General features: G+C 38.7%; 1 protein-coding gene and 2 pseudogenes across 1 annotated transcript; 1 reads left to right on the forward strand and 2 right to left on the reverse strand.

The window, feature by feature from the left end:
* The first annotated feature begins 2755 nt into the window (after nucleotides 1–2755).
* LOC118706502 lies at nucleotides 2756–3658 on the forward strand (annotated as a pseudogene).
* Nucleotides 3659–13506: 9848 nt separating this feature from the next.
* On the reverse strand, nucleotides 13507–14460 carry LOC118706536 (olfactory receptor 7A10-like). Its single transcript, XM_036415895.1, has one exon. The coding sequence runs from the start codon at nucleotides 14458–14460 to the stop codon at nucleotides 13507–13509; it is 954 nt and encodes a 317-aa protein (XP_036271788.1).
* An 8095-nt stretch (nucleotides 14461–22555) lies between these two features.
* On the reverse strand, nucleotides 22556–23440 carry LOC118706503 (annotated as a pseudogene).
* Between the last annotated feature and the right edge of the window lie 1986 nt (nucleotides 23441–25426).

The following is a 25426-nucleotide window of genomic DNA, read 5'->3' on the forward strand; positions in this document are numbered from 1 at the left end:
TGAATTTATTTCATATGCTAAAAAAGGTATATTTTGGATTCAGAGATACAAGGATCATTGTTAAAATTCAATTGGGTGAGACTAATAGGGAATGGGAGATACAAAGTGGTTCCAGTAAAATTGGAACATATCTGAGTTTTGCAATTAAGAGGAGCTGTAAAATAGAGACTTAAGTTTGAAGGCCTGTCCAGGGAAGTGAGGGCATTATTTTTTATGTTTTAAGTTGTAATGTAGTTTAGCATGCTCTGCTTTTATTAGAAATACCCTGACCATGGGAAGTAAATACTACTTTGCAACACTTCTTGAGAAAAACATTGTTGAGACATACAATTCACAATACTTTCTCTCATATTGGATATTCACATAAGAATTGTATTTAACATGCAAAAAGAGTATGCTAATGAGCTTTATAATTATTTTCTTACCTGGAGGTGGAGAAGCAACAGAAACATTGGAGGGGCTGAAGAAAAAATTAGGCTCAGCTCATGACCAGTAATGCACACTTGTTTAATTAACAGGAAGGACCTATGCTAAGATTTTAATTTATATATTAACTAAATCTGTCAAACTTCCAGACAAAGGATATTTTCATTATTTGAGTGAGTGTGTTAAAATCTAGAATGGTTTAGTTGGCTCTCCATGGACAAACCACTAATATATGGTAGATCTGAGATTTAAAACCAGTTTTCTGATTCCAACAGTTTTGCATTTGATACCCTTTAGAAAGTCTTTAATCATTCCAACATTAAATATCTACTGCTATTGTTATGTGTTGTATAATTCTGTTGTAAATCGTGTGTTTATGCCCTTTGCTTATTTTTCTAGTGGGATGTTAAATCAGTAAGGCATCTTTTTTTTTTTTTTTTTTTTTTTTTTTTTCCACAAAGGCATTTAATCTTCAAAATCATGATCCACGTCCTGGTTCTAAGGAGCGCAACACCGACCTCGCAGTCACCCTTCCTAATCACAGAGCGCGGAGATCAGTAGTCACACGGTAAGGGGAGCTGCCGCGCGGCCACCCAGTAAGGCATCTTAACATTGTAAGATATAATTCCTTTTCCCCCCCTGAGAATTCATTGTTTTTGGCTGCTTTATCAGCTATTCTGGGCATCATGGGGATATAATAATTGGAATTTGAATGCTGCTATAATCAACGTAATTAGCACCTCATCACAAACTCTCAGGAACCATCTGATCATTTTAGATACGGTATATATATATATATATATATATATATATATATATATATATATATATATATATATATATTTTTTCCCCCCCCTCATACATGTCTATATCTTTCCCCTCTCTGTTTTGAAGTGCATTCTATGTTTTGTTAAATAAAGGACTCCAAATGGTCACCTGAATACAGATGCTTATTGTGTTCATGGGAGACTTACCAACTGGATTTGATACTATTTTCACATTCTCCAGGGTAAAGATAATGTGACATTGACACCTTCCTTGGATCAGTTCTTTCCTAATTATTGTGGCTGGAGTAAGTAGAGCCTTGTAGTAACAAGGCCATAGCAGGTCAGAGTGCACTCTGAGGGTCAGTTGTGTTCCTCTGTGTGTGTGTGTGTGTGTGTGTGTGTGTTGTTTGTGTTGTGCTTGTGTATTTTGTGGGGCCTGAACAGTTGAAGGGCAGGAATACCTGAGCCCATACACTCTAAACGTGACCCTTAAAATAAAGTTTCTAGAATGTGAGGCAATGAGTGGATATGAGGGGTCATTTCAACTGAAAGTACTTTTTTTTTTTTTTTTTTTTGGAAACAAAATAGATACATTGAAGGGAACAACAGGTAATAAAGGGCTTCCCTGTGTCTTAAAGTTTGAGCAATAGCAAAGAGGCCACCTCATTCCTCAACTTCCTCTGACCTCTTCACTCATCCCCCTTGCTCACTCCCCTCTAGGCACTGGCATCTTTTGGAGCCTTAAATATCTGAGACAGTGTTATTCCCAGAGTCTTTGCTTGGCTCTTTCATCAACAGGGCACACACTTCACCCAGCATCTTTGTGTCTATCTCTCTTTCTGCCTTGAGGTCTTTATTCAAATGTCACCTTGTTTGCTGGGCTTCCTGAACTCCCTGGAAACAAACAAACAAAAAAACAAACAAAAAAACCACCACTACCACCAACAACAATAGCACCCTCATTCACTCTTTTTTACACCTAATTTTTTTTTTCCCCTGGGGAAAAAGTCTAAGTGGGACAAAAACACATAATGGGAGATGTCAGGAGAGATCCATTATGATGACCAGATCCATATTTTTAAAAAGTATATTGATTCTTTTTTGTTGGTTTTTTAGTTTGTTTGTTGATCCTCACCCAAGGATATTTTTGTGTTGCTTTTTAGGGAGAGTGGAAGAGAGAGCAGAAGACAGAGAGAAATATCTATGTGAGAGAAATGCATTAAATAGTTGCCTCCTGCCTGCGCCCCAACCAGGGCCCGGGTAGGGAGGAGAGAGCCTGCGACCAAGGTATATGCCCTTGACAGGAATGGATCCCAGAACTCTTTGGTCTGCAGGCTCTATCCACTGAGATCACCACTGAGCCAAACTGGCTAGGGCTATATTGATTATTGATGAGAAACTATAAATGACAGCATTTCAACTGTTACTAAAGCTCTTTTGTGTGAAAATTAATCAGATTTTTTTGTTTTTTCATTCTTAGTCATCACCTCCATTACACGGTACAAGGAAATGATACCTCAATTTCAGAATTTCTTCTCCTCAGATTTTCAGAAGAACCAGAACTGCAGCCCCTCATTTTTGGGCTTTTCCTCTCGATGTACCTGATCACTGTGTTCAGAAACCTGCTCATCATCCTGGCCATCAGCTCTGACTCCCACCTCCACATGCCCATGTACTTCTTCCTCTCCAACCTGTCCTTGGTAGACATCTGTTTCACCTCCACCACCATCCCCAAGATGCTGTGGAACATCCTGACACAAAGCAGAGTCATTACCTATGAAGGCTGCATCACACAGATGTATTTTATTGTAATCTTTGCAGTGTTAGATGACTTGCTCCTGACTGTGATGGCCTATGACAGGTATGTGGCCATCTGTCACCCGCTGTACTACACAGTCATCATGAACCCCCAGGTCTGTGGGCTGTTGGTCCTGGCGTTCTAGATCACGAGTGCCCTGTATTCCATGTTACAAAGTTTAATGGTGTTGCAACTAACTTTCTGTACACCCTTGAAAGTCCCTCACTTTTTCTGTGAACTCAGTCAGATGGTCCAACTTGCCTGTTCTGACACCTTTCTTAATAATATAGTGGTGTACTTTGGGATTGGGCTGCTGGGTGGTAGTCCCTTTGTTTGTATAATTTACTCTTACTCTAAGATAGTGGACTCTATAAGAAGAATCCCAACAGCTTTGCAAAAATATAAGGCATTTTCTACGTGTGTGTCTCACCTCTCAGTTGCCTCCTTATTTTATGGAACAGGCATAGGTGTGTACCTCAGCTCTGCTGTTACCCACAGCTCACACTCAAGTGCAGCAGCCTCAGTGTTGTACACTGTGGTCACACCCATGCTGAACCCCTTCGTCTACAGTCTCTGGAACAAAGACATAAAAGGGTTCCTGATAAGATTTGTTGGGATGACAGTCATAAAAGGTCCAGTTGTCCTAGAGATGAAGGAGTGCCCATGATTGCAAGGGTCAATGTCTTGGAGCCTTAAATTGTTATTCTTTAGTTAGCATGTGGTTGTAGAACTTGATTTTTTAATTTATTTCCTGGAATTTCCATTTGTTTGTTGCAACTTCTCTATATAATTTAAGTAACCACTTTATTAAGCTTTCTGCTCTGTTACATAAACAGTTGTTCCCTATGTCCTTATTCTTACCTTTACAGTGTTCCAACCTTACTCAGAAATACTTAGAAATTCCAGTTTATTTAGTGGGCAACAGGGATTTCCTTAGACACAAACAACATTATGGTGGTTTCAAGAGGGAAGGGGGTAGGCAAGTACTAAAGGATAAAGGGACCAAATACATGGTGACAGAAGATGATTTGACTATGGGTGTTGGACACCCAACACAATATACAGATCATGTGTCAAAGAAATACACAATTATATCCTATTTGATCTTATTAACCAATTTTCACCCTAATAAATTTAATTTAAAAAAGAATAATTTGTTTTCCAATGACATATATCATTGTATGTAATTTGTTCTTTCTTTTATTAAGGTATTATATGTGTACATATTTTACCATTGTCCCCCCACCCCACTCTCACACATGCCCCCCCCCAGAGTTTTGCATTCATTATTTATGCTTATATGCATGCATAATTTGTTCTTATTTTATAGATTGAATAATCCTAAGTGGTACTACTAATTATGGAAAAAAATTCACTTGGCTACTGAAACCATTTATCTCATTTCATTCCAGGAAAATCTAAAATTGCTGTTTTTATCTTTGTTGCCCTTGTTTTTTTATAATTCAGCATCTTAACAGCTCTTCCTGATACTATAGACTTTTTCATTGTTTCCTTTAAGTCCAAGCCTGTTGGTAGTGACACTATAGGCTAGGAATGCCTGGGCTTTGGTCTGGCTCTGCTACTTGTTATACAGACCATAATTATAGCTGATCTGACCCGTGTGGTCCTTATAATAATTGCAACAACCATCAGGAAACCATGAACATGCAAGATGCATTCCTCCCACCACTCTCAGGGGACCACAGAAGGCAGTCATGTGGAGAAAGAGAGAGATAATGGTCTGGAGCTCTGTCTTTATTAGAGTCCAAGGATAGGATGAATAGGGTTTTGCAGATTAGTCCTTTCTTCATGAATTTAAAACATAGGAGCAGGGGAAAACTGTTTATATAACAGAGCAGAAAGCTTAATAACGTGGTTACTTAAATTATTTAAAGAAGTTTCAAGCACAGGAATTAGAGCAAGGGAAGTAAAGCAGGGTCACTCATGAGGTAGTCACCTAGGCTACTCAAGAGTTTTCTAAAAGGGGAAGTTCATGATTGTGGGGAACCTAGGTGCTTATCGATTAGCCGTGTCATTTAATTAGCAGGCAATATGTTTAATAAACATGGGTATCTTTGTGATGATGCCTCATAAATCAAAGCACAATATCAGACACTTACATTCTATACATGCTACTCTGTTTTTCCTTCTTTCTTGATTTTGTTGCTTAATCAGCTCAAGGTCCAGAATGCCTACAGTAGTTATGGCAAAAATTAATTATCAAATAAATATCTCCCACAGCAATGTATATGGAAAGGCAAATTTGCATACTATCTTGGTGTCAGAGATTATCTTAAAAATGAGAAAGCAAAATTATTAGCTACTCATTTTATTGTTATGCAAGCTGGGTCATAGGAGATCTACCTAATATCCAGAAACAAATTGGGGAGGCAAAAATGCCCCTAACAAACACTCCAGAGAAAGAATTAAATGAAATAAAAGCAACCAAAATTCCAGGTGCAGAGTTTAAAACAATGGTTGTAAACATGCTCAGGGACATAAGAGGAAGAATGGTTGAATCAGAGATTTAGAGGACAGGTTGATGGAACCAAGATGGCAGTGTAGGAAAATGCCTGTACTCTCATGGACCACAGTCACATAAACCCCAGACTAGCTGACATTGGATGATTGATGACCAGAAGTGCTAAAGTATCTCTTGTACCACCAGTTCCAACCAATTAGAATATATCCATGAGCTATTGAAGACCTCTTCCCCCAATTCCTTTAGAACCAACTGCCTTACAGAACCAGGAGTTTGGGTTTTGAGCACTAGCTTTTTCATTCTCCATGTACAGGGCTACCAATAAAGTGAATCTAATCTCTCCACTACAAATCTCATGTTCAGTGTGTAACTCACCTGGTGCCTGGTGGACAAACTCTTTCTTCAGAAACAAAGGTAAATGTGGTTTTGACTTTGAAGTCATTGTATGTATAGAAAATATAATTCATTACTAAAATTAAGGTCAACCATTCTATTTTATTATTTTGTTTGCCAGTTTTTATTTATTTTATTTTATTGTTGACAGTATTGCAGATGTTCCCCAATTTTCACCCTGTTTATCTCCCTCTTCCCAGCTCCTGTCCTTTCCCAGGCCTTCACCACACTATTGTCTGTGTTAATTGGTTTTGCAAATCTATCTAACTACATAAAAGCCTAAGTGACACAATGACTGAATGGTTTGTTGACTGGTCTCTATGATGTGCACTGACCACCAAGGGAAGATACTCAACACAGCAGCTGCCCCCCTGCTTGTCAGTGGCTCCTACAGCAGGAGTGCTTCTCAGCTGACCAACCCATCTTGGTAGCCCATCAGCCCAGCAGCAACCACTTACTCCCTCAGGAGTCCTGCAGGTCCAATTTCCTGAGAACAGGCCAGGCACCAAAAAACCAACAATGAGCCACTGGCATTATCCTGACAGTGCTGTGGACCTCCTGGAAGTTGGCTTCAGGCACTGTGGCTGCTCCCTCTCCCTAGATGCTCCACAAGGAAGAAGCCATATAAATGTGGCCGCCAGGTGGCTCCCAACAATCAGCAAGAACTTCAATGGGAGGGAATCCAGATCCTCAGTTCACATGCTTGGCTCCTTTCTCCTAAATTAATGACCTTCTGTGTGTGGGTTTATTTCTTGGCTGTCTGTTCTTTTCCATTGATCTATGTGTCTGTTTTAATGTCGGTACTAAAGTGCTTTCATTACTATAGCTTTTTAATGTCTCATTTGTAAAGAAACAGACCTGAGATCCTTTTCCTTATATTCACCAAAGAAACTTTTTTACACATAAATCAGGGTCTTGTGGCACTAGTCCCCACTCTGGAGTCTGTGATAACATAGTGACATATACCTTGAGTTGGCTTTATAAGGGCTAAAAGGTTCTACCATTTAGAAAACCACTGACTCTCATGGACCACAGTCACATAAACCCCAGACTAGCTGACAATGGATGACCGATGATCACAACTCCTAAAATATCTCATTGTAACACCTGATCCAACCAATCAAGATACACATAAGCTGATCACACATTGAAGACACCAATGCCCAATTTCACCAATTAAAACCAACTGTCACCAAAACGGGTTTGGCTCAGTGGATAGAGCGTCAGTCTGCAGACTGAAGGGTCTCAGGTTCGATTCTGGTCAAGGGCATGTACATTGGTTGTGGGCACATCCCCAGTAAGAGGTGTGCAGGAGGCAGATGGTCGATGTTTCTCTCTCATCGATGTTTCTAGCTCTCTGTTCCTCTCCCTTCCTCCCTGTAAAAAAAATCAATAAAACATATTTAAAAACAAAACAAAATCCAATTGCCAGTAAAGGAACCAGGATTTCAAGTTCTGAACACTACCTTTCCCATTCTGCTTGCATGGTGCTACCAATAAAGTGAATCTAATTTCTAATTACAAATCTCATGTTCAGTGTGTATGGCTCACCTGGTGTCCGGTGGACAACTCTTCAGTTACAGTAGTAAATGTGGTTCTGACTTTTAAGTCTTTATGTATTAATATAGGAAATGTAATTTATTACTAAAATTAAGGTCAACCTTTTATGTTACATCATTGTTTCTAAATTTCTAAATTATCTTAGTTTCATATTAATTTAATCATTCATTCTTTAATTTCTATTGTCACCAAGTTTCTTTAAAATTTTCTTTCAACATTAAAGATGAGAATATTAGTGTGTCTATGTTATGTCTTTCTGTCTTGGGTTTATTTGAAAGAAAATCATGTACCAATGTACATACATGTATATGTACATACACTCCCAACCTATGGAAGAACTATTAAAGATACTCTATTTAAAAAAATATTTTATTTATTTCTACCAATATCTACCAGAATTAGGTTTATTATTCCACATCACCAATAGAAATAGGGAATCAGAAGATCAGACTAATTACATTTTTTTACAATTATATAATTATATAATAAAGATATTAAAGCTTTTGTGTTTTTTTGAGTTATGTATATGAACATGTGCAGTATGTACTCTTAATTTTTGCATGACTCCTTTAACTCAGAAATATAGCTGTTAACTATGTTCAGGTTTTTTTTATTTTATTATACTGCAATAAATTATTTTTGTTTTTTAATTTTTTTGCCATCATGGAGCTCTAAGTTTAATTAGAGATTTCATAAATATTTATAGCACAAGACAGTAATATATCGATGCCATTAGAAACACGCAGACCATAGAGCTATAGTGTTGGAGTGAGGTAAACTCAGGTATCATCTGGTCAAAACATGTCAAACTTGCAGCCGGTGAGCCGCATGTTTGACATTCTTGTTCTCTGCTTCTCAAATTATGTTTATGGGCCAGCAGCTTCAGATTCACCTCGGTAGAATCGTAAGCTCTACTTGAGACCCACTGAATCAGAATCTTCATTTTAACCAGATCCCCAGGTGATTAATATTCTTGTTAAAACTGGAGAAGCAGAGATCTGGTCCAAATTCTTTTATTATTTTTTTGTTTAAATTTCTTTATTGGTTAAGGTATCACATATTTGTCCTCATACCCCCATTCCCATTCAAATCTCTCCTCATGCATGACCCTTCCCTCATGTTGTCCTTGACTACTGGTTAGGCTCATATGGATGCATACAAATCCTTTGGTTGATCTTTTACCTTTATCCCCACCCTCCACTACCTTCCCTCTGAGGTCTGACAGTCTGATCCATGCCTCCTTGTCTCTGGGTCTGTTTTTGTTCATCAGTCTATGTTGTTCATCATTTCCCCTAGATGAGTGAGATCATGTGATATAAGAAATACACTTATAAGAACCGAAAATGAGACAATCTGTAATGGTTATGCTAAGAGGCAAATGAATCAGTCTACAGTGAGTTTCTTTCTGGGCCAACAGTTCTTTAGAGCCCCAAATTCTATGTCAAACAGTTCCCTATGTGTACATGTCAGAAATGATATTTGAAATGGTTGGACAAATGGTGGCGATGCAGGTCTGACCCTCTCTGGTTTGGTCCTGAGCAACCTGCAGTGACACACAGCTGTTGACTGCTAGTATGGCAAGGCATCTCAGTGTCTTCCATCTCTGAACTGCTTCTCTTCTGTCTTCATGGCAGGAGCAGTCCTGTTAATTCCTCTCTGTTGCAGGAATCCACATGGTCTCAGAATTGTTTTCTGAAAATATATAAACCAATTCTCGACCAAAAGTTAATAAAGGAATATTTTCTATAAATTTGATTTGGGATCCTTTTTCATTTTTTGCCCAAATGATTTTTCTCTGGCTTGTTTTGGCACCATGTATGTTTTTCATGAGTGTCTTGCTGTTAGCATTAAAATTGATTTTCTAAAGTACAAATTTTGTAGATGTAATATACTTACAGAATATTTTTTCTTACATGATGCTCTTTTACTATCCCTCTTTTTTGATTTAAATATTAGGAGACTTTTGAAAATTTTATAATGTAGTCTTGATAGCTTTTAAATTTTAATTTCTTGCACTATAATATGACTGCTTTAGGTTTATTACATGTTAAACAATTTTTCCATGAGATGAACTACCAATAAAATTTTTAGTTAACACTTTAGGACCAGCTTTTTGTACAGTACAATTAATTTTTTTAGAATATTCACTTATTTCAATTAGCCAATTTAAATTAGCTTGAAAACTTAACTACTATTTTACTGTCAAATTTAATACTCTAACCACAATCCTACTTTACCCTGTAAATGTTAGTGGAAAGGATTATTTGCCTTCGTGAGTAGGCCCTGAGTATTCCTGGGGGTAGGCTGGATTTAGATATCAAAAACCTACTTCCTCACACCATGGATACAAGACAACTCAAACAAGTCTTGTTGCAGTGAGAGGGCAACTGCTGGCGGCCAAGTTTCTGTATGTTACCTGGGTCCCTATTTGAACTGTACATGGGAAGCAAAGCAGCCATGGGGGCAGGAGACCTCCCTCAGAAGGGGTGAGGGTACAGGCCCCTGCAAAGTTGGGGGTAGTGAGGGTATGTGCTCCACCTCTGTTGACCCCCAAGTTCTCTCCTGATGGCGCCTCTGATACTGGGCCTGTCTTAGCTTGTTCCTTCTCTTGGGAATCTTACTCATCTCTGGCTAACCATCCATCCTCCGGGGCCAAGCAGGGTGATGTCAAGTTCAGTTTTGTCTCCTTGGTAGCTTATGCTCTCATGACCTCCATGCCCAGCACCTACCTTGGGATCCCCTTGCCTGCTGATGGGGCCCCAGCACTGATCACACATTTTGGGGAACCCAGGTTTCTTCTCCAGGGAGGGCCCAGCTTGCCCCACTTGGTGAGAGACAGATCCATGGTACCAGTCATCACGAGGTTTCAACCTTGACATGAACAGAAAGCTCAGGCAACAGCTGTGGGCTATTGGATTATAAGAGGATCCCTCTTGGCCAAAACGGCAAGAGGGGCCAATATAGAATGCTCTGGTGCCTTTCCAGGGGGCCCTCTACACAATGGGAGGGATTAAATCCCTTCATGTCCTTTTTAAATTGCTGCCAGACCCTCAAAGAATTAGTTTGTAAGTTTGCTTGGGATAATTGTATATTATGCTATTGTAATTCTAAAATATCAAGAGATGTGTGACCTTTGTCTCCAAGCACCAAAAAGATGATTTTTTTTTATTGATCCCCAAGGGTGTGAGGTACTATTACAGGTAATGAGGGTAACACAGATCTGGGAAAAATTATATTGACATTGTAGAATAATATCATGTAAGGATATTTGCTCTAGGCCATGGCAATTCCATTTCAAGTTGGCTATCAATTTCTTTTTGTATATACAAGGTCTTACTTACATTTTCTGCACCTCTCCCAGGGGCCAGTAGTGATAGTAGTGACACCTTTTCTTTGTTGTTCATACAAGCCAGAAACCTCTCTTTACTTTTACACACAAAGGGGCAATGGTTTGATAATCATAATGCCAGATGTTTGACAGTGCTACTACATAAGCACTCATGCTATAGCCATCCACAAAGTTCTCCTTTTATTTTTTTAAAATATATTTTTGGTTTTTTCAAAAACAAATGATAACTTTTATTATTTAAAATAAATTGTACAATGAACTATCAAAAATGTAAACTAACAAAACAATCCGATTGCTAAACACACACACACACACACACACACACACACACACACACATACACACACACACAAACACACACACACACACCTATGAATAAATTGAACCTAAGATGTAAAAGACCTAATCTTGGTAATTTATAAGTCACTGTAAGGGAAGCTCACTTCATGAGAGAACATATTTACCAATGATACATACAATAATGGGTTCATTGGTTTATTTCCAATATATAAGGAATTCATACCACTTAAAAGGAAGATAAACAATCAATTAAAAAAATTGCAAAGGACCTGAATAGACACCTCTCTAAAGAGGACATACTTATGGCCAATAGACATAGGGTAAAGTGCTCAAAGTCACTAATCATCAGACGGAGGTAAATTAAAATTACCAGGAAGTATAACCTCAGTCCTGTCAAAATGGCTATCATCAACAAATCAACAAATGTCAAATGCTGGTGGGGATGTGGAAACAAGGGAACCCTAGTGCACTGATGGTTGGGAGGCAGACTGGTGCAGCCACTGTGGAAAACAGTGTTGAATTTCCTAAAGAAATTAAAAAGTAAACAACCACTTGACCCAGTGATCCCATGTCTTGGAATATAGCCTAAGAAATCTGAAACACCAATCAGAAAGAACATATGCACCCCTATTTTCATAGCAGTGCAACTAACAATAGCTAAGATATGGAAGCAACCCATGTACCCATCAGGAGATGAGTGGATAAAAAAAAAAACTGTGGTACATATACACCCTGGAATACTATGCAACTGTGAAAAGGAATTTGCCCTTTGAAATGCCATGGAGGGACATGGAAAGAATTAGGCTAAGCAGAATGAGCCAGTTAGAGAAAGATAAGTATCACATGATTTCACTCCTATGTGGACTCTAATGAACAATATAAACTGATAAGCAATATAAACCCAAGGACATAGAAGCATGGAACAGACTGTGGAAACTCAGAGGAAAGTTTGAGATGGAGGTTGGAGGCGGGGAAAGATTAACCAGGAAACTTATATGCATAGATGCATAGCCCATAGGCACAGACAATAGTGTGGTAAAGGCCTGAGAGGGGTGGGTGTATACTGGAGGGGTTCAATGGGGAATAATGGGGGACATCTGTAATACTTTTAACAATAAAAATAATCCTATGTAATAAAAGCCCAATTTGCTAAGTGCCTAGTAATCCAGTCATTTGTTCAACCAATCAAAGCATAATATGCTAATGATATGCTAAAGCTGCTCAATAGCTCACTGTGATGTGCAATGACCACCATGGGACAGATTCTCTGACTGGTAGGTTAGCTTGCAGCTGGGGTCTGGCCAATTGGCACTGAGCAAGATGTGCTGGACATGCCCTGGAGTCCTCCCAAAGTCCCTCCCCAAATGGCCAATCTCCCACATTCCTTTCAGGCCCCAATCAGGGAACAAATGTTGATATTTTATTCATTTTTTACAGAGAGGAAAGGAGAGAGATAGAGAGTTGGAAACATCAATGAGAGAGAAACATCACTTAGCTGCCTCCTGCTGGGGATGTGCCCAGAAACTAAGGATACATGACCTTGACCAGAATTGAAGCTGGGATCATTCAGTCTGCAGCCTGATGCTCTATCCACTGAGCCAAACCAGTTAGGGCTCTCCTTTTATTTTTAATTTGATTTGAAATTTGAAATACATGCAATTTTATTTTTAATTAGCAGCAAATTCAATACAAGCAAAGGAAGGAAGTTCACATTAAACAATAGATATATCTAGGAAGTAAAGTTTATTTGGAATTTAACAGAATTTTTGTGATTTTTACACAAGATTAACTTATTATGCTTTTCCTTCCCCTGCCCTAATTCCAATTCTCCAGGGTGGTATTTGGGCATGCTGGATCTGTGAGTAATAAAACTTACATGTTCATCATTACATGATGGTTGTTGAAATCATAAGGACATTAAGGATCCATCTAGTCACAACATTGATTCTGATCTAAGGAACAAGTTGTAGGGCTCAGGCCAGTGCCCAGGTATTCCTATCCTATTGTATCACTATCAATAGACTGAGACTTATAGGGAACAATTATAAAGTCTACAGTATCAGGATGATCAGTTAAGGTACTGATGTACAAAGAATGAGGTATACACGGTGAACACAGAACAAATTACATACAATGATATAAGTCATTTGAGAAGAAATTAAGATATCAATGTTGCCGGTGAATTAAATGAAAACTTCCAAATATTTCTGATCAAGATTGGGAAAAACTTTGTGCAGGTAAAAACAGACAAAGGAAACAATGGTCTACATAACAGACAAAGCAGAGAGTTTACTAAAATGGTTACTTAAATTGCATGAGAGATTTGCAACAAACGAAGAAAAGTCAAGGAAAGAATACAAGGAACAAGTCTGAAAACTACAATCTGATGAGAGAATCTCAATTTCTGGTTTTGAGTCTTGGGGCACTTTTTCTACCTCAGGATGATTGTCCCTTTTGTACCTGCCATCCCATAGAATCTTTTCAGGGCCCTCTTTATGTCTTTGTTCCTGAGACTGTACACGAAAGGGTTCAGCATGGGTGTGACCACAGTGTACATCACTGAGGCTGTGGCACTTGAACTTGAGGTGTGGGAAATAGCAGAGCTGAGATACACTCCTATGGCTGTACCATAAAATAAGGAGACAATTGAGATGTGAGATGCACAGGTAGAAAATGCCTTATACTGCCCCTGAGCTGATGGGATCCCACAAATTGAGGACATTATTTTAGAGTAAGAGTAAATGATACCAGCGAGGGGACCAGCACCTAGTAGCACAGCTGCAAAATAAATCACCATGTTATTAAGAAAGGTGTCAGAACATGCAAGTTGGAAGACCTGTTGGATTTCACAAAAATAGTGGGCAATCTCAAAGTGTGTACAGAAGGACAGCTGCAATACCATTATGCTTTGTAAGAGGGAATTCAGGGCACTCATGATCCAGGACACCAGAACCAGGAGTCCACAGAGCCAGGGGTTCATGATGACCATGTAGTGCAGGGGGTGGCAGATGGCTATAAAGCGGTCATAAGCCATCACGGTCAAGAGGATGGCATCCAACCCAAGAAAAAGTATGAAAAAATGCATCTGGGTGATGCAGCCTGCATAGGTGATGACTTTGCTCTGTGACAAGATGTTCACCAGCATCTTTGGGATGGTGGTGGAGGTAAAACAGATGTCTACCAAGGACAGGTTGGAGAGGAAGAAGTACATGGGCGTGTGGAGGTGGGAGTCTGAGCTGACGGCCATGATGATGAGCAGATTTCCCAACACAGTAGTCAGATACATGGTGAGGAAAATTCCAAATATGAGGGGCTGCAGTGCTGGCTCATCTGAAAGTCCCAGAAGAAGAAATTCTGAAATTGGGGTACCATTGCCTCGTCCCATGTGGTGTAGGTGACTTGTAGGAAAGAAAAAAATAGCAAGATCAATTTTTAAACAATTGACTATTACTGACACAATTGAAATGCTACAACTATATTTCACAATAAAGTAATATTTTGAACATGTCCTCCCCTTTAAGACACACCCCTTACCAACCTATGCCATCTCTGATTCAGAATTTCTGTCCTCCTCAGACCCTTTCTTCAAGGTGGCCATGGACTACACAGGTGTTTTTTGTTTTTGTTTTTCCTTCATTTGTTTTAAAATCTTTATTATTGAGAGAAAATAAAATAAAATAATAAAATAAAATGTCTATTATTGAGAGGATTACAGGTGTCCTTTTTTCATCTCCAACACCCCTTTACCCAGTTCCCATTCCCCACAGGCCTTAATCATCTGATTGTCTGTATGCATAGGAGATGCATATATTCTTATAAGATCTTTGGTTAATCTCTGCCCTACTCTACACCTTCCTTCTGGGATTTATCAGTCTGTTCCATGTTTCTATGCCTCTGGTTCTATTTTATTCATCAGTTTATTTTGTTCATTAATTTCATTTTTCATTTACCTTGATTTTTAATTTTTATTACTGAGATATGTTTTTCTTTCCATTCTATTCTTCATATTTTCTATTTTTTCTTCTCCATTTCTTCCTCCACCTCCTATTCTTCCCTCTACCTCCCCCTCCTCCTCATTTTTCTTTTCCTCCCTTCTCTTTTTCTTCTTTAGAATACTCTTCAACATTTGCTGTAGCGCTGTTTTGGTGGTGATGAACTCTTTTACCTGTATGTGAAGCTCTTTATCTGACCTCCGATTCTAAATGTTGGCTTGGCTGGGTAGAATAATATTGGTTGTAGGTCTTTGATATTCATCACCGAATACTTCTTACCACTCCCTTTTGGCCTGCATGGTTTCTGTTGAGAAATCAGCTGAGAGTCATATGGGTGCTCCCTTATTGGTAACTAACTGCTTTTCTCTTGCTGCTTTTAAAATTCTCTCTGTCTTTTTCTAAAATATGTATTTTTATTAATTTCACAGAGCAAAGAAGAAGGAGAGAGAGATAAGAACATCAGTGATTAGAGAGGATCATTGATTGGCTGCTTTCTGCACACACCTTACTTCAGTCCTGGTTCCATGCTCTATCCACTGAGCCAAACTGGTTACGGCTACAGCTTAGTAATTGTTAATGTCCTTACCTAATGATGAGTATTATAGTATCCATTATCCTATGATGGGGAACAGATAATCAATATACTGTATATAGAAAGCTTGGTGTACTTCCTTCTTGTTGGTAAATGAATGGTTACAACTATGATGGGATGAGGCTAATGATTTTCTTCTACCTCTCAAATGTATATATTGTTTCCCAACTTCTTGGTCTCCAATTCCACAGACATATTTCAGTTCCAAGTCATCTCTCCCATCTAATGGGCAAGCACCTGTTTAGCCAAATATTCACTTTGATTCAGAGAGAACTTTAAAGATGATTATTGAACACTGACTTAAATTCCTCCCCTAGTGATACTTCACCAGAGATAGAAGCCAAAATTCTGTAGCTTCAAACACAAGGCTCAATCAAGTGTCTGGGAACTTTTGATCAGCTCCACATTCACAGAGCCCTGGCCTCCTGCACTGCACGTTGGCCTCCTGAACATTGAACTTGACTCCAGCTTCACCTGACACCATAGCTTCAGGGCTCAGACCCTTTATGGGGTGCTTTTCTCTGCTTTGGGTCTACCCACTGGTATTTTTGGAATTTTCACCCCCCTCTCCATCCTCCAAACTCTAATTCCTCTTTCAGAGAGACTGAATCCTCTACTTCACGAAACTTTTCTTTTTCTAATATTAGCACAGAAAAAGGTCACTTTCTCATGCTCTTAATCTAAGTGTTAGGGCACCCATGGTGAGATCTTTATTTAATTCCATGTCTTTGCTTCTTGCTAGACTGTGAGTACCTGAGGCATGCAACATTTTATAGAAACACCTTCTCTCCCTCCAGATTTAGTTGAGTGTGGCTGACATGCTTGTATTCTATGACAGGATTCTATGAAGTTTAATGTGGAGGACATGCTTGAGGAGTGTTCTCCATATTTGAGATCAAGAGCCACTAGAATGTCAGATTACAGTTTTAAGAATGATATAGAATGGAATCCAGGAGACACAAAAGAAAGTATTAGAGTGTGTCATACACAGTGAGGGTACATACATAATCATTCATGGTTCCCTTTGTTCTCTTGTGTATGAGTGTGTGTGTGTGTGTATGTGAGTTTGTTTGCGTGCATGCAAAAATGCTGGATTACGATATAAAAGGCATGTCTTATTTTGAGACACAGTAAAACAGATTTAGAATTTAACACAAGATATTTAAGACCTGCTTAAAAGGCCAATTCCTGCTAATGAAGGGAAAATATCAAGAGTGAAGAACCCAGCAGAGGCAAGTGTAGAGATACCAGAGAGCCAACATGGGTACTGAAGTTACCTCCAACTCAAGGAACCATATACTGACTGGACCTTCCCTGCACGCCTGGCCTCATCACAGCGTCCTCCCCAGTCTCTGATATAATTGTGATTCCTGCACCTAATCCATGTTTATTAGAGCGCTTTGGTGTTTATATGGCTCAATAGCATCTTTCCTTTGCTATTTTTGGCTTTGAGTTTTTATCTCTTTTGTAACACAACTGATGGGTGGGCACTAGTTCTGGTTTTGTTCCTTGTCAACTTACAAATTATTCTGGAACATTTTTCATAAAATCCTGCTTAATTGATCCTCTTTCTTCATATATTTACCACTGAGATTGTGATATCATAGCACACTTATTTCATTGTACTGGGCCTTCTCTGTATGATGCAATGTAAAATGAGGAGGGAGCTTACTGACTTTGTTCATTTATGTAGTTTTATAAACGTGTGCTTTTATATGGAAATGTTAAGGTATGGAATATTCATAATATAAAAATGGCAGGGAAAATAAATATGGTTAAATATTGTGTATACAAATAATGGCATTAATAAAATTGAATAGAATTATAAAACTAATTTCAAAAGAAAAGCCAAAGTAAAAACAAGCAAACCCCACAAAATTTAAGTACATCAGTATGGGTCTCCAATCCCAGATATACGGGCAAGGATGTAAAAAAAAAAAAAAAAGTATGTTTAAAAGGCAGTGAAGAAAGCACTATCTACACTTATAATTTCTATCGATATAAACATAAATAGATTATGCTTAGAAAATCGATAGAACGGATCATTAATTGAATGCAAAAAAAGGTTTTTTTTGGTTGTTTTTTTGCCAATGTGAAATATGTAGAACTGTTTATGTTTACAAGTAATGGGAGAAGACACAGTATGACAGACTGATAAAATTGGCCACACAAAATTAATACATTTTCATCCATTACCCTAAATCCCATCTGTACACATATAAAGGAATTCTATGCCAAACAGCACTGTTTTCAGGACAAAACTAAATTAGCACACTAACTGTATTAACTATGTATTCGCCTGTCTAGCAAACAGATATGGCAATCTCTCAGCTCTGAGCTGGCCTGGTTAGGCTCTCAGGTTACCTCAGGGAGAAATTCTGGGATGCCTTCCTTGTATCTTCCCACAGCATCTGCTGCACTCTCAGACTCACCTGATGGGGCTCTGAAAGGAAGGGCTCCTTGTAGAAGTCTGAGTTGCTCCATGGATGGTTAATGTTGGAGACTGAAGCTCTGTTCTCAGACAAAAGAGCAGAAAGGAGTCAGGCACTAGTCTCAGAGTCAGACTTGAGACTCCAAAAGAAACAAATATGTTCTGTTTCAGCCCAACCTTGCACATGTGAGTCTGATGCAAAGGAGATATTACTTCTCCTTTAACTGCTGGTTAGATACTGTTGGCTTTATTGCTCCTACCTCTGAGCACCAGGTTTTCCTGTGGGACACACTGGTCTAAACAGAATGGAAAATTTTTCTGATGATTCCTTGTTCCCAAAAGACCAGGTTAGAAGTTTAGTGAATCCTATTTTTGTTACTCCTTCTCCATGACATCTCTTGAGGTCTCATTTCCCAGCACCTTATCCAATTTTGAATTACATTTTCTCTAAAGTTTAAGACTGTTGAGACTGGTTTGGCTAGGAAACTTGGATTTTCAAAATATTGATCCATCGTGGGGCACAACCCATGATATCTTCAGGAAATGCTATTTATCTCTTTATCAAGTGAGAGGACTATGTGACCTTGATGTATGTAAAGCTTTGAGCACCACCCTCCTTGACTTCATGACACATTTTCCAAATCAATGAGAAATTTCATTCTTATATCAGAAAATAAGAGCTGCTATTTAGTCCCACATTATAAGATCTTTGCTAATTGGGAGACATAATTACATAATTTAGTGCTATCCAATCTGAGTTTAGTACCTTATATGCATTGTTTGATTTAAATTTTATAAAAGTACTTTCTCTGGAGTGATAAAATTATGACCTTCATTCTCCATTGCAGAAGTGGGGCTTGAAGAAGTTTAGTGACCAAACCAAAATTATAATCAGAGTAAAAAATAGATGATGATTAGATGTCATGATGCTTTCAGTTCTCAAAATGTGCAGTGGTTGCCAATGAGGGAAGAACACCAAAAACACATAATTATGTCACATTTAGGCGGTAAAAATTCCTCGTCTAGATGAGCCCTACTCCAACTTCAAAGTGCATATTATTGACTTAAAAAATATTATTGGCTAAGTGTTTCATCACCAAGAGGATTTATTCATGAAAAAAGAAAATATCGCAGCTCATGACAAGCCACATGCACACTCTGGCCTGTGTGCCAAGATGGAGGGGAACTTATGAAGAGGGAAGGAAGAGGCAAAGGGAAGTTAGAACCATGAGATTTATAAACATAGAGTTCTTCCTGTCGGGCTCTCCCAATTACATACAGTGTGAGAAATTCATTTAATTCTAGCTCCTCCCAAAGCCCCTCCTGGCTGGTTATGTTTACTGAAATTCCCGTTAGTCTTTATCAATATGAGTCACCCATGATTGTATAATAGTTCAAATTCAGATATTGATTCAGCAGGCGCTGGTGAATCTGGAGCATCTGCATTTCTTAAAAGTTCCAGGATAATGCTGGTTTTGTAGGTTCTGGTCTGAGGATCACTCTTTGAGTAACAAGGTTTGGTCCTGTTGTAGAATAAGGGGCAAGTAGTTGTAGGCCATCTTCACCAAAAATTGTGTTTGTCTAAGATTTTGAAAGAAAGATGAACAGTCATGCATTGCTTAATAAACAAGGATATGTTCTGAGAAATGCATCCATAGGCGATTTTGTCATTAAGTGCACATCTGAGAATGCAGTTAAACAAATGAAAACCTAGGAAAATTATGTAACCCTGAAAATACCACCTTAGCCAGCATCATTAGCTGAAGACAGAAAAACGTGTTGATGGAGGGGGATCAGATATGTGAGGTTACCAGGAAAAGCTCAGTAAACAGGGTAAGGTTGTTATGCAGATTTAAGTATTTATCTTTTGCATTGATCTGCGTTTCTAGAAATAAGGTCACCACCTCCCCATTCCTAGTACAGGCTCAGACAGCACACTCCTTTGTGGGCTGTGAGCTCAGACAGGATGGCAAAGGGGGTCCGGGTGCATGGAGCTTGTGCAGTCCCTTAGGCTGGTGCAGAATGGAGGGGAGTGTTTGCCCCAGGAAAGATGGCATTGGTCTTGATGTGGCTTCTTCTAAAAATATTTGGTTGTAAGACTTCTGTTCAGCTGTTTTCAGTGGGATCTCCAGGTTGATTGCTGTATAATTTAGTGGTGATTCCAGTTCAGGGTTGGGAGGAGGGGAGAGCAACTTCCACCAGCTCTGCTGCAATCTTCATCAACACTTCTACTTTAAATCTTAGTGTCTACATTTCTACTTTCTTTTAATTTCACTTTAATTTAGCCATTTGTTCTTTTAGCTTCTATTCTTTCCAATGTTTTTCAAGTTCTCCTTCAACATGAAAGATGAAAATTTTAATGCGTCTGTGTTGGTCATCTATTTGTGTGGAAGAAATTCAGATAAAATGTACACACATGTATGCATACATATACTTCTTACCTGTGAAGAAGTTCTTAGATTCACCAAATACTTCTAAATATTTTATTTATTAACAAAATTGACTGAATTAGATTTATCACCTCACATCATCACCAGAAATAAGGAAGCAGAGGATCAGGAAGATTACATGTAATTTTAATTTCTGTATGGCTCCTTTAATTCTGAAAACTTTGCATTTTAAATGCATTCAGTTTATTTCATTCATTCAATCCAATACGTTTTTAAAAATAAAGACAGGTTGTTAGAACCAATAAATGAATTCTGCACACTGTGGGATACAAAATTATTTTTCAGAAATCTGTGGTGTCTCATAACACTGTCAGAGGGAGAAATTAAAAAAATAATCCCATTTATAACTACAACGAAAAGAATAAAATATTAGGAGTAAACATAACCTAGGAAGTGAAAGACTTGTACACTAAAACTATAACATATTGCTGGGTATTATTGAAGAAGACACAAGAAAAGTCCCTAGCCAGCTTGGCTCACTGGATAGAGCATTGGACTGCAGGCTGAAGGGACCTGAGTCCAATTCTGGTCAAGGGCACATACCTGGGTTGTGGGCTCTATTCCCAATAGGGAAAGTATGAAGCAGTCAATTGATGATCTCTTTCATCATTTATTGATGTTTCTATCTCTCTCCCTTTCTCTTCCTTTCTGAAATCAGTTAGAAAATATGAAGGAAAGAAAAAACCAAAAAAAAACCCCTAGCTGATTTGGCTTAGTTGATAGAGCGTCAGCCTGTGGATTAAATGGTCCACATGAGGCATCTGTTTCAAATCTTGTTGTCAGCTTTATGACAAGGCTATTAGAGAAACACTCAGGTCTCCCCTCCCAACTCAACCTATTCTCTCTGTCTCTTTCCATTCTTCCTCCCTTCCCCCATTCTGAGACCTTCTGATGTGGCCCTTAGAATGTTGTGTATCCTCCAGGCCCTGTGAGTGATAAACCTTGTGATTTCATACATGCCTCACGATTATTGCAATTGTAATAAGGACCACAAGAGCCAGTCCAGCCACAACATTGACTGTGGTCTAAGGAACAAGCAGCAGGGCCCAAGGCCAGTGCCCAGGCATTTTCAACCTATAGCATTACCGTCAATAGGTTTTGACTTATAAGAAACAATGATAAAGTCAACAGTATCAGGAAGAGCAGTTGGAGTACTTATGTATAAAGAATGAGAAACAGCGGAAACCAGTTTGGCTCAGTGGATAGAGCGTCGGCCTACGGACTGAAAGGTCCCGGGTTCGATTCCGGCAAGGGCATGTACCTTGGTTGCCGGCACATCACCAGTAGGGGGTGTGCAAGAGGCAGCTGATGGATGATTCTCTCTTATCGATGTTTCTAACTCTCTATCTCTCTCTCTTCCTCTCTGAAAAAAAAATAAATCAATAAAAAATTATATATATATATATATATATATATATATATATATATATATATATATATATTTAAAGAATGAGAAACATAAAAATTAAAATTGAGGAGTCAGATTTTTCTGGAATGAAATCATATAAAAAGTGTGAGTAACCAAGCAAAGCTTTTCCAAAGTGAATAATACAAGTTCTGACTATTGTATCTATAAAATAAGAACAACTTCCTTACAATGATGTATGTCATTTGAGAATAAATTAATCTAAAAACAATCCATGTTGTCCATGAAATAAACTGGAATTTACATTCTAATCAAGGATGGAAAAAACTATGTGAGTTTAGAACAAAGCAGAAAGGGAAAACCTGTCTGTATAATAGATATAACGGAAAGTGTAATCAAATGGTTACTTAAATTGTTATAGCGAAGTTGAACTCAAACAAAAGTCAATTCCAGGAAATATTTAAAAGAAGCATGTTGTACACAATCTGATTAAAGGATCTTAATTTCAGGTTTTCAGTCTTGAAGCCATGAAATCAAGTGCAGTTTTTCAGACTCAGCACAGCTGTATTTTTTTGTTTGTTTGTTTTGTCTTGTTTTGTTTTGTTTGTGTTTTTTTTTTTTTTTTTTTTTTGGCTGCCATCCCAAAAAATCATTTCTGGGGCCCTTTTATGTCATTGTTCCTGAGACTGTAAATGAAGGGGTTCAGAATGGATGTGACCACAGTGTACATCACTGAGGCTGCTGCACTTGAGTGTGAGCTGTGGGGAGCAGCAGAGCTGAGGTACACTCTTGCACTGGTACCATAACATAAGGAGACAACTGAGAGCTGAGATGCACAGGTAGAAAATGCCTTATACTTCCCCGGAACTGATGACATTCTACATATGCACGACAATATTTTAGAGTAAGAGTAAACGATGCCAGTCTGGGGACCAACAGCCAACATCCCAGTTGTAAAATACATCATTGTGTCATTAAGAAAGGTGTCAGAACAGGCAGGTTTGATCATCTGCTTAATTTCACAGAAAAAGTGGGGGATTTTTAATTCTGCAGGGAAGGACAGTCTCGATATCATTAAGCTAAGTAACAAGGAATTCAAAACACTCATGAGCCAGGACACCAGAACCAGCAGTCCACAGAGCCAGGCATTCATGATGCCTGTGTAATGCAGTGGGTGAAAGATGGCTACATACCAGTCATAAGCCAACACAGTTAGAAGGAAGTTGTCTCAGCCTCCAAAGAGTGTGAGGAAATAAATCTGTGTGATGCATCCTGCATAGGGGATGGCTTTGCTCTGTGTCTGGATGTTCCACAGCATCTTTGGGATGGTGGTGGAGGTGAAAAAGATGTCTATCAAGGGCAGGTTGCAGAGGAAGGAGTACATGGATGTGTGGAGGTGGGAGTCTTAGCTGATGGCCAGGATGATGAGCAAGTTTCCAATCCAAGTGATCAGGTACATGGAGAGGAAAAGCCCAAATATGAGGGGCTGCAGTTCTGGTTCCTCCGAAAGTCCCAGAAGAAGAAATTCTGTAATTCATGTATCATTACCTCATCCTATGTGGTAGTGGACAAAACTTGGAAGAAAAATAATATGATTAATTGTACACATGTGGGTATTAAGATAGTAAAATTCTAGAATTTATGTTTTTCAGTCAAGAAATTATGTACTTGATATTAACTATATCACCTTTAAGGGGTCTGCTGTGACAACTGTAATCAGGAATTCTTGTCCTACATTCAGCTTTCCCCCAAGAGATCATGTAATATAAAGTCTTAGTGGAAAATTCCTTTATGCATTTGAGGAATTTATGTTGAGTACTAACTATCTTCTACTGTAAGAATATATCAATAGAATGCTGAGAAATAAAGTTTTCTACAATCCAATGATAGAGAAATGCCAGAAACTGATCATTGTCAACAACCTCCATTGCTCTGAAAGGTCAGAGGTAGTTCACTCACTGTTTAGTTGAAACATTGTTAGTTCATTGCTCTAAAAGGTCAGAGCTAGTTTGCTCACTACTTAGTTGAAACATTTTTAGCTGAAGGAGTCTCCACCTGTTGTCTTATGTAAATTTCTGTTATTGGAGTTTCTTGCCCAAGGGCTAAGGGTGTATCTCATAGCCTCAGTAAAAGGGATTAGGAAGGCCAGAGCAGTGAGTATCTTCTAGCTAGAGGTGGGTCCCCCGCCTGGCCCCCATTATTCCCAAAGTAATGCTTTTCTAGTCTTTCTTCATTTGTGTGAAGCTTTCTCCATAACTCGAACCCTGAACCGGGACCCTGAACCATGCTAGACTTGGAAAGGGATTCCCACAGAGAAAGAATATAAATAACCAAGTAGAAAAACATTTGCTCTGTCGGATAGTGGCAGATGCTATGAAAAAGAAAAGCAATGATAAAGTAGTCTGAATGTGAAAGGGCAGGGCGGGGCGAGGATGAGCTCCCAACTCCGTCCCGTAGGGCGGAGTTATCCCTAGCCCTCAAAACCCCTGCACTGGGAGAAATTCGCTCTCTTCCGCCATGCTGCCGGCATGAGTGGGAGGAGCCCATTGCTAGCATGGTACAGGCTCTTTTGTTTATTGCATCGGACTCGGCTCCCTGGTGGTCCTTGGGGATCACGAAGTCTGGGCATAACAAATGGAGATGATGTATTTTATTGAGAGTTCAGAAAGACTCATAAAGTGATATTTGAACAGAGTCCTAGAGGAAGACAGAGTGGGAGTCATGAAGTTATCTGGGGGAAGTGTGTGCCCTGATGTGGGAAGAGCCAGTGCAAAGACCCAGAGGGTGGCATCTGTTTCAGATATTCAAGCCTTCAACCCAGGCATGAGCCTTGACCAGGGATCCAATCATGACCTTTTGGTTCAATCACTGAACAGTATGGATGTTTGGGCAATGCATGATTTTTTTTTTTTAATCTAGACTGATCAAAATGACTTCTTAGCTGCAATAGCCTTCTAATGCATTTTAGGTAGCCAATTTTATCATCTAAAATTGTGACTAATTACTTTTACAAAAAACATGAACCTCCTATTGGTGTGTGTTTTTTCCTTTGGTTGCATTAGTTTGGAATTTCAGAACATTGATGACATACTACATGATAGTAGCAGGCATATTTACCCTCTGTATGAACTCCAATATTTTCCTGTGAGGTCTGAATCAGCTGATGACAAAGGAAACTATTTTATGATAGCTAAGAATTATCTTATGTAAAGTTTCTCACAAGTGCTTTTATACAGTATCATTTGCATATCTTAAGATGATTCTAGTATATTTGGATGATTTTTAATTAATTTATTATAAGATAATAGAGTTAATAAACTCTCAATATTAGATGCTCCTTGCTTTCATGGTGGACTGCTTCTGTTCATAATTTAAATCAGGTAGACTACAACTGAAGGGGGCCTTCGGAAGATAATTGTTTGCTAGGTTACTGGGCCCATCAGCAGAAACCACGGACAGCTCCTGACTGGACATCCATCCACTCACCTAAGTTCTCCTAGACCTAGAGCTAAGTTTTGAG

This window comes from Pipistrellus kuhlii, unplaced genomic scaffold (assembly GCF_014108245.1).
Source record: "Pipistrellus kuhlii isolate mPipKuh1 unplaced genomic scaffold, mPipKuh1.p scaffold_m20_p_52, whole genome shotgun sequence".
Classification (NCBI taxonomy): Eukaryota; Metazoa; Chordata; class Mammalia; order Chiroptera; family Vespertilionidae; genus Pipistrellus; species Pipistrellus kuhlii.

Excerpts from the sequence above, each read along its gene's own strand:
- LOC118706536 (XM_036415895.1), bottom strand. The coding sequence starts at position 14,460 with ATGGGACGAGGCAATGGTACCCCAATTTCAGAATTTCTTCTTCTGGGA.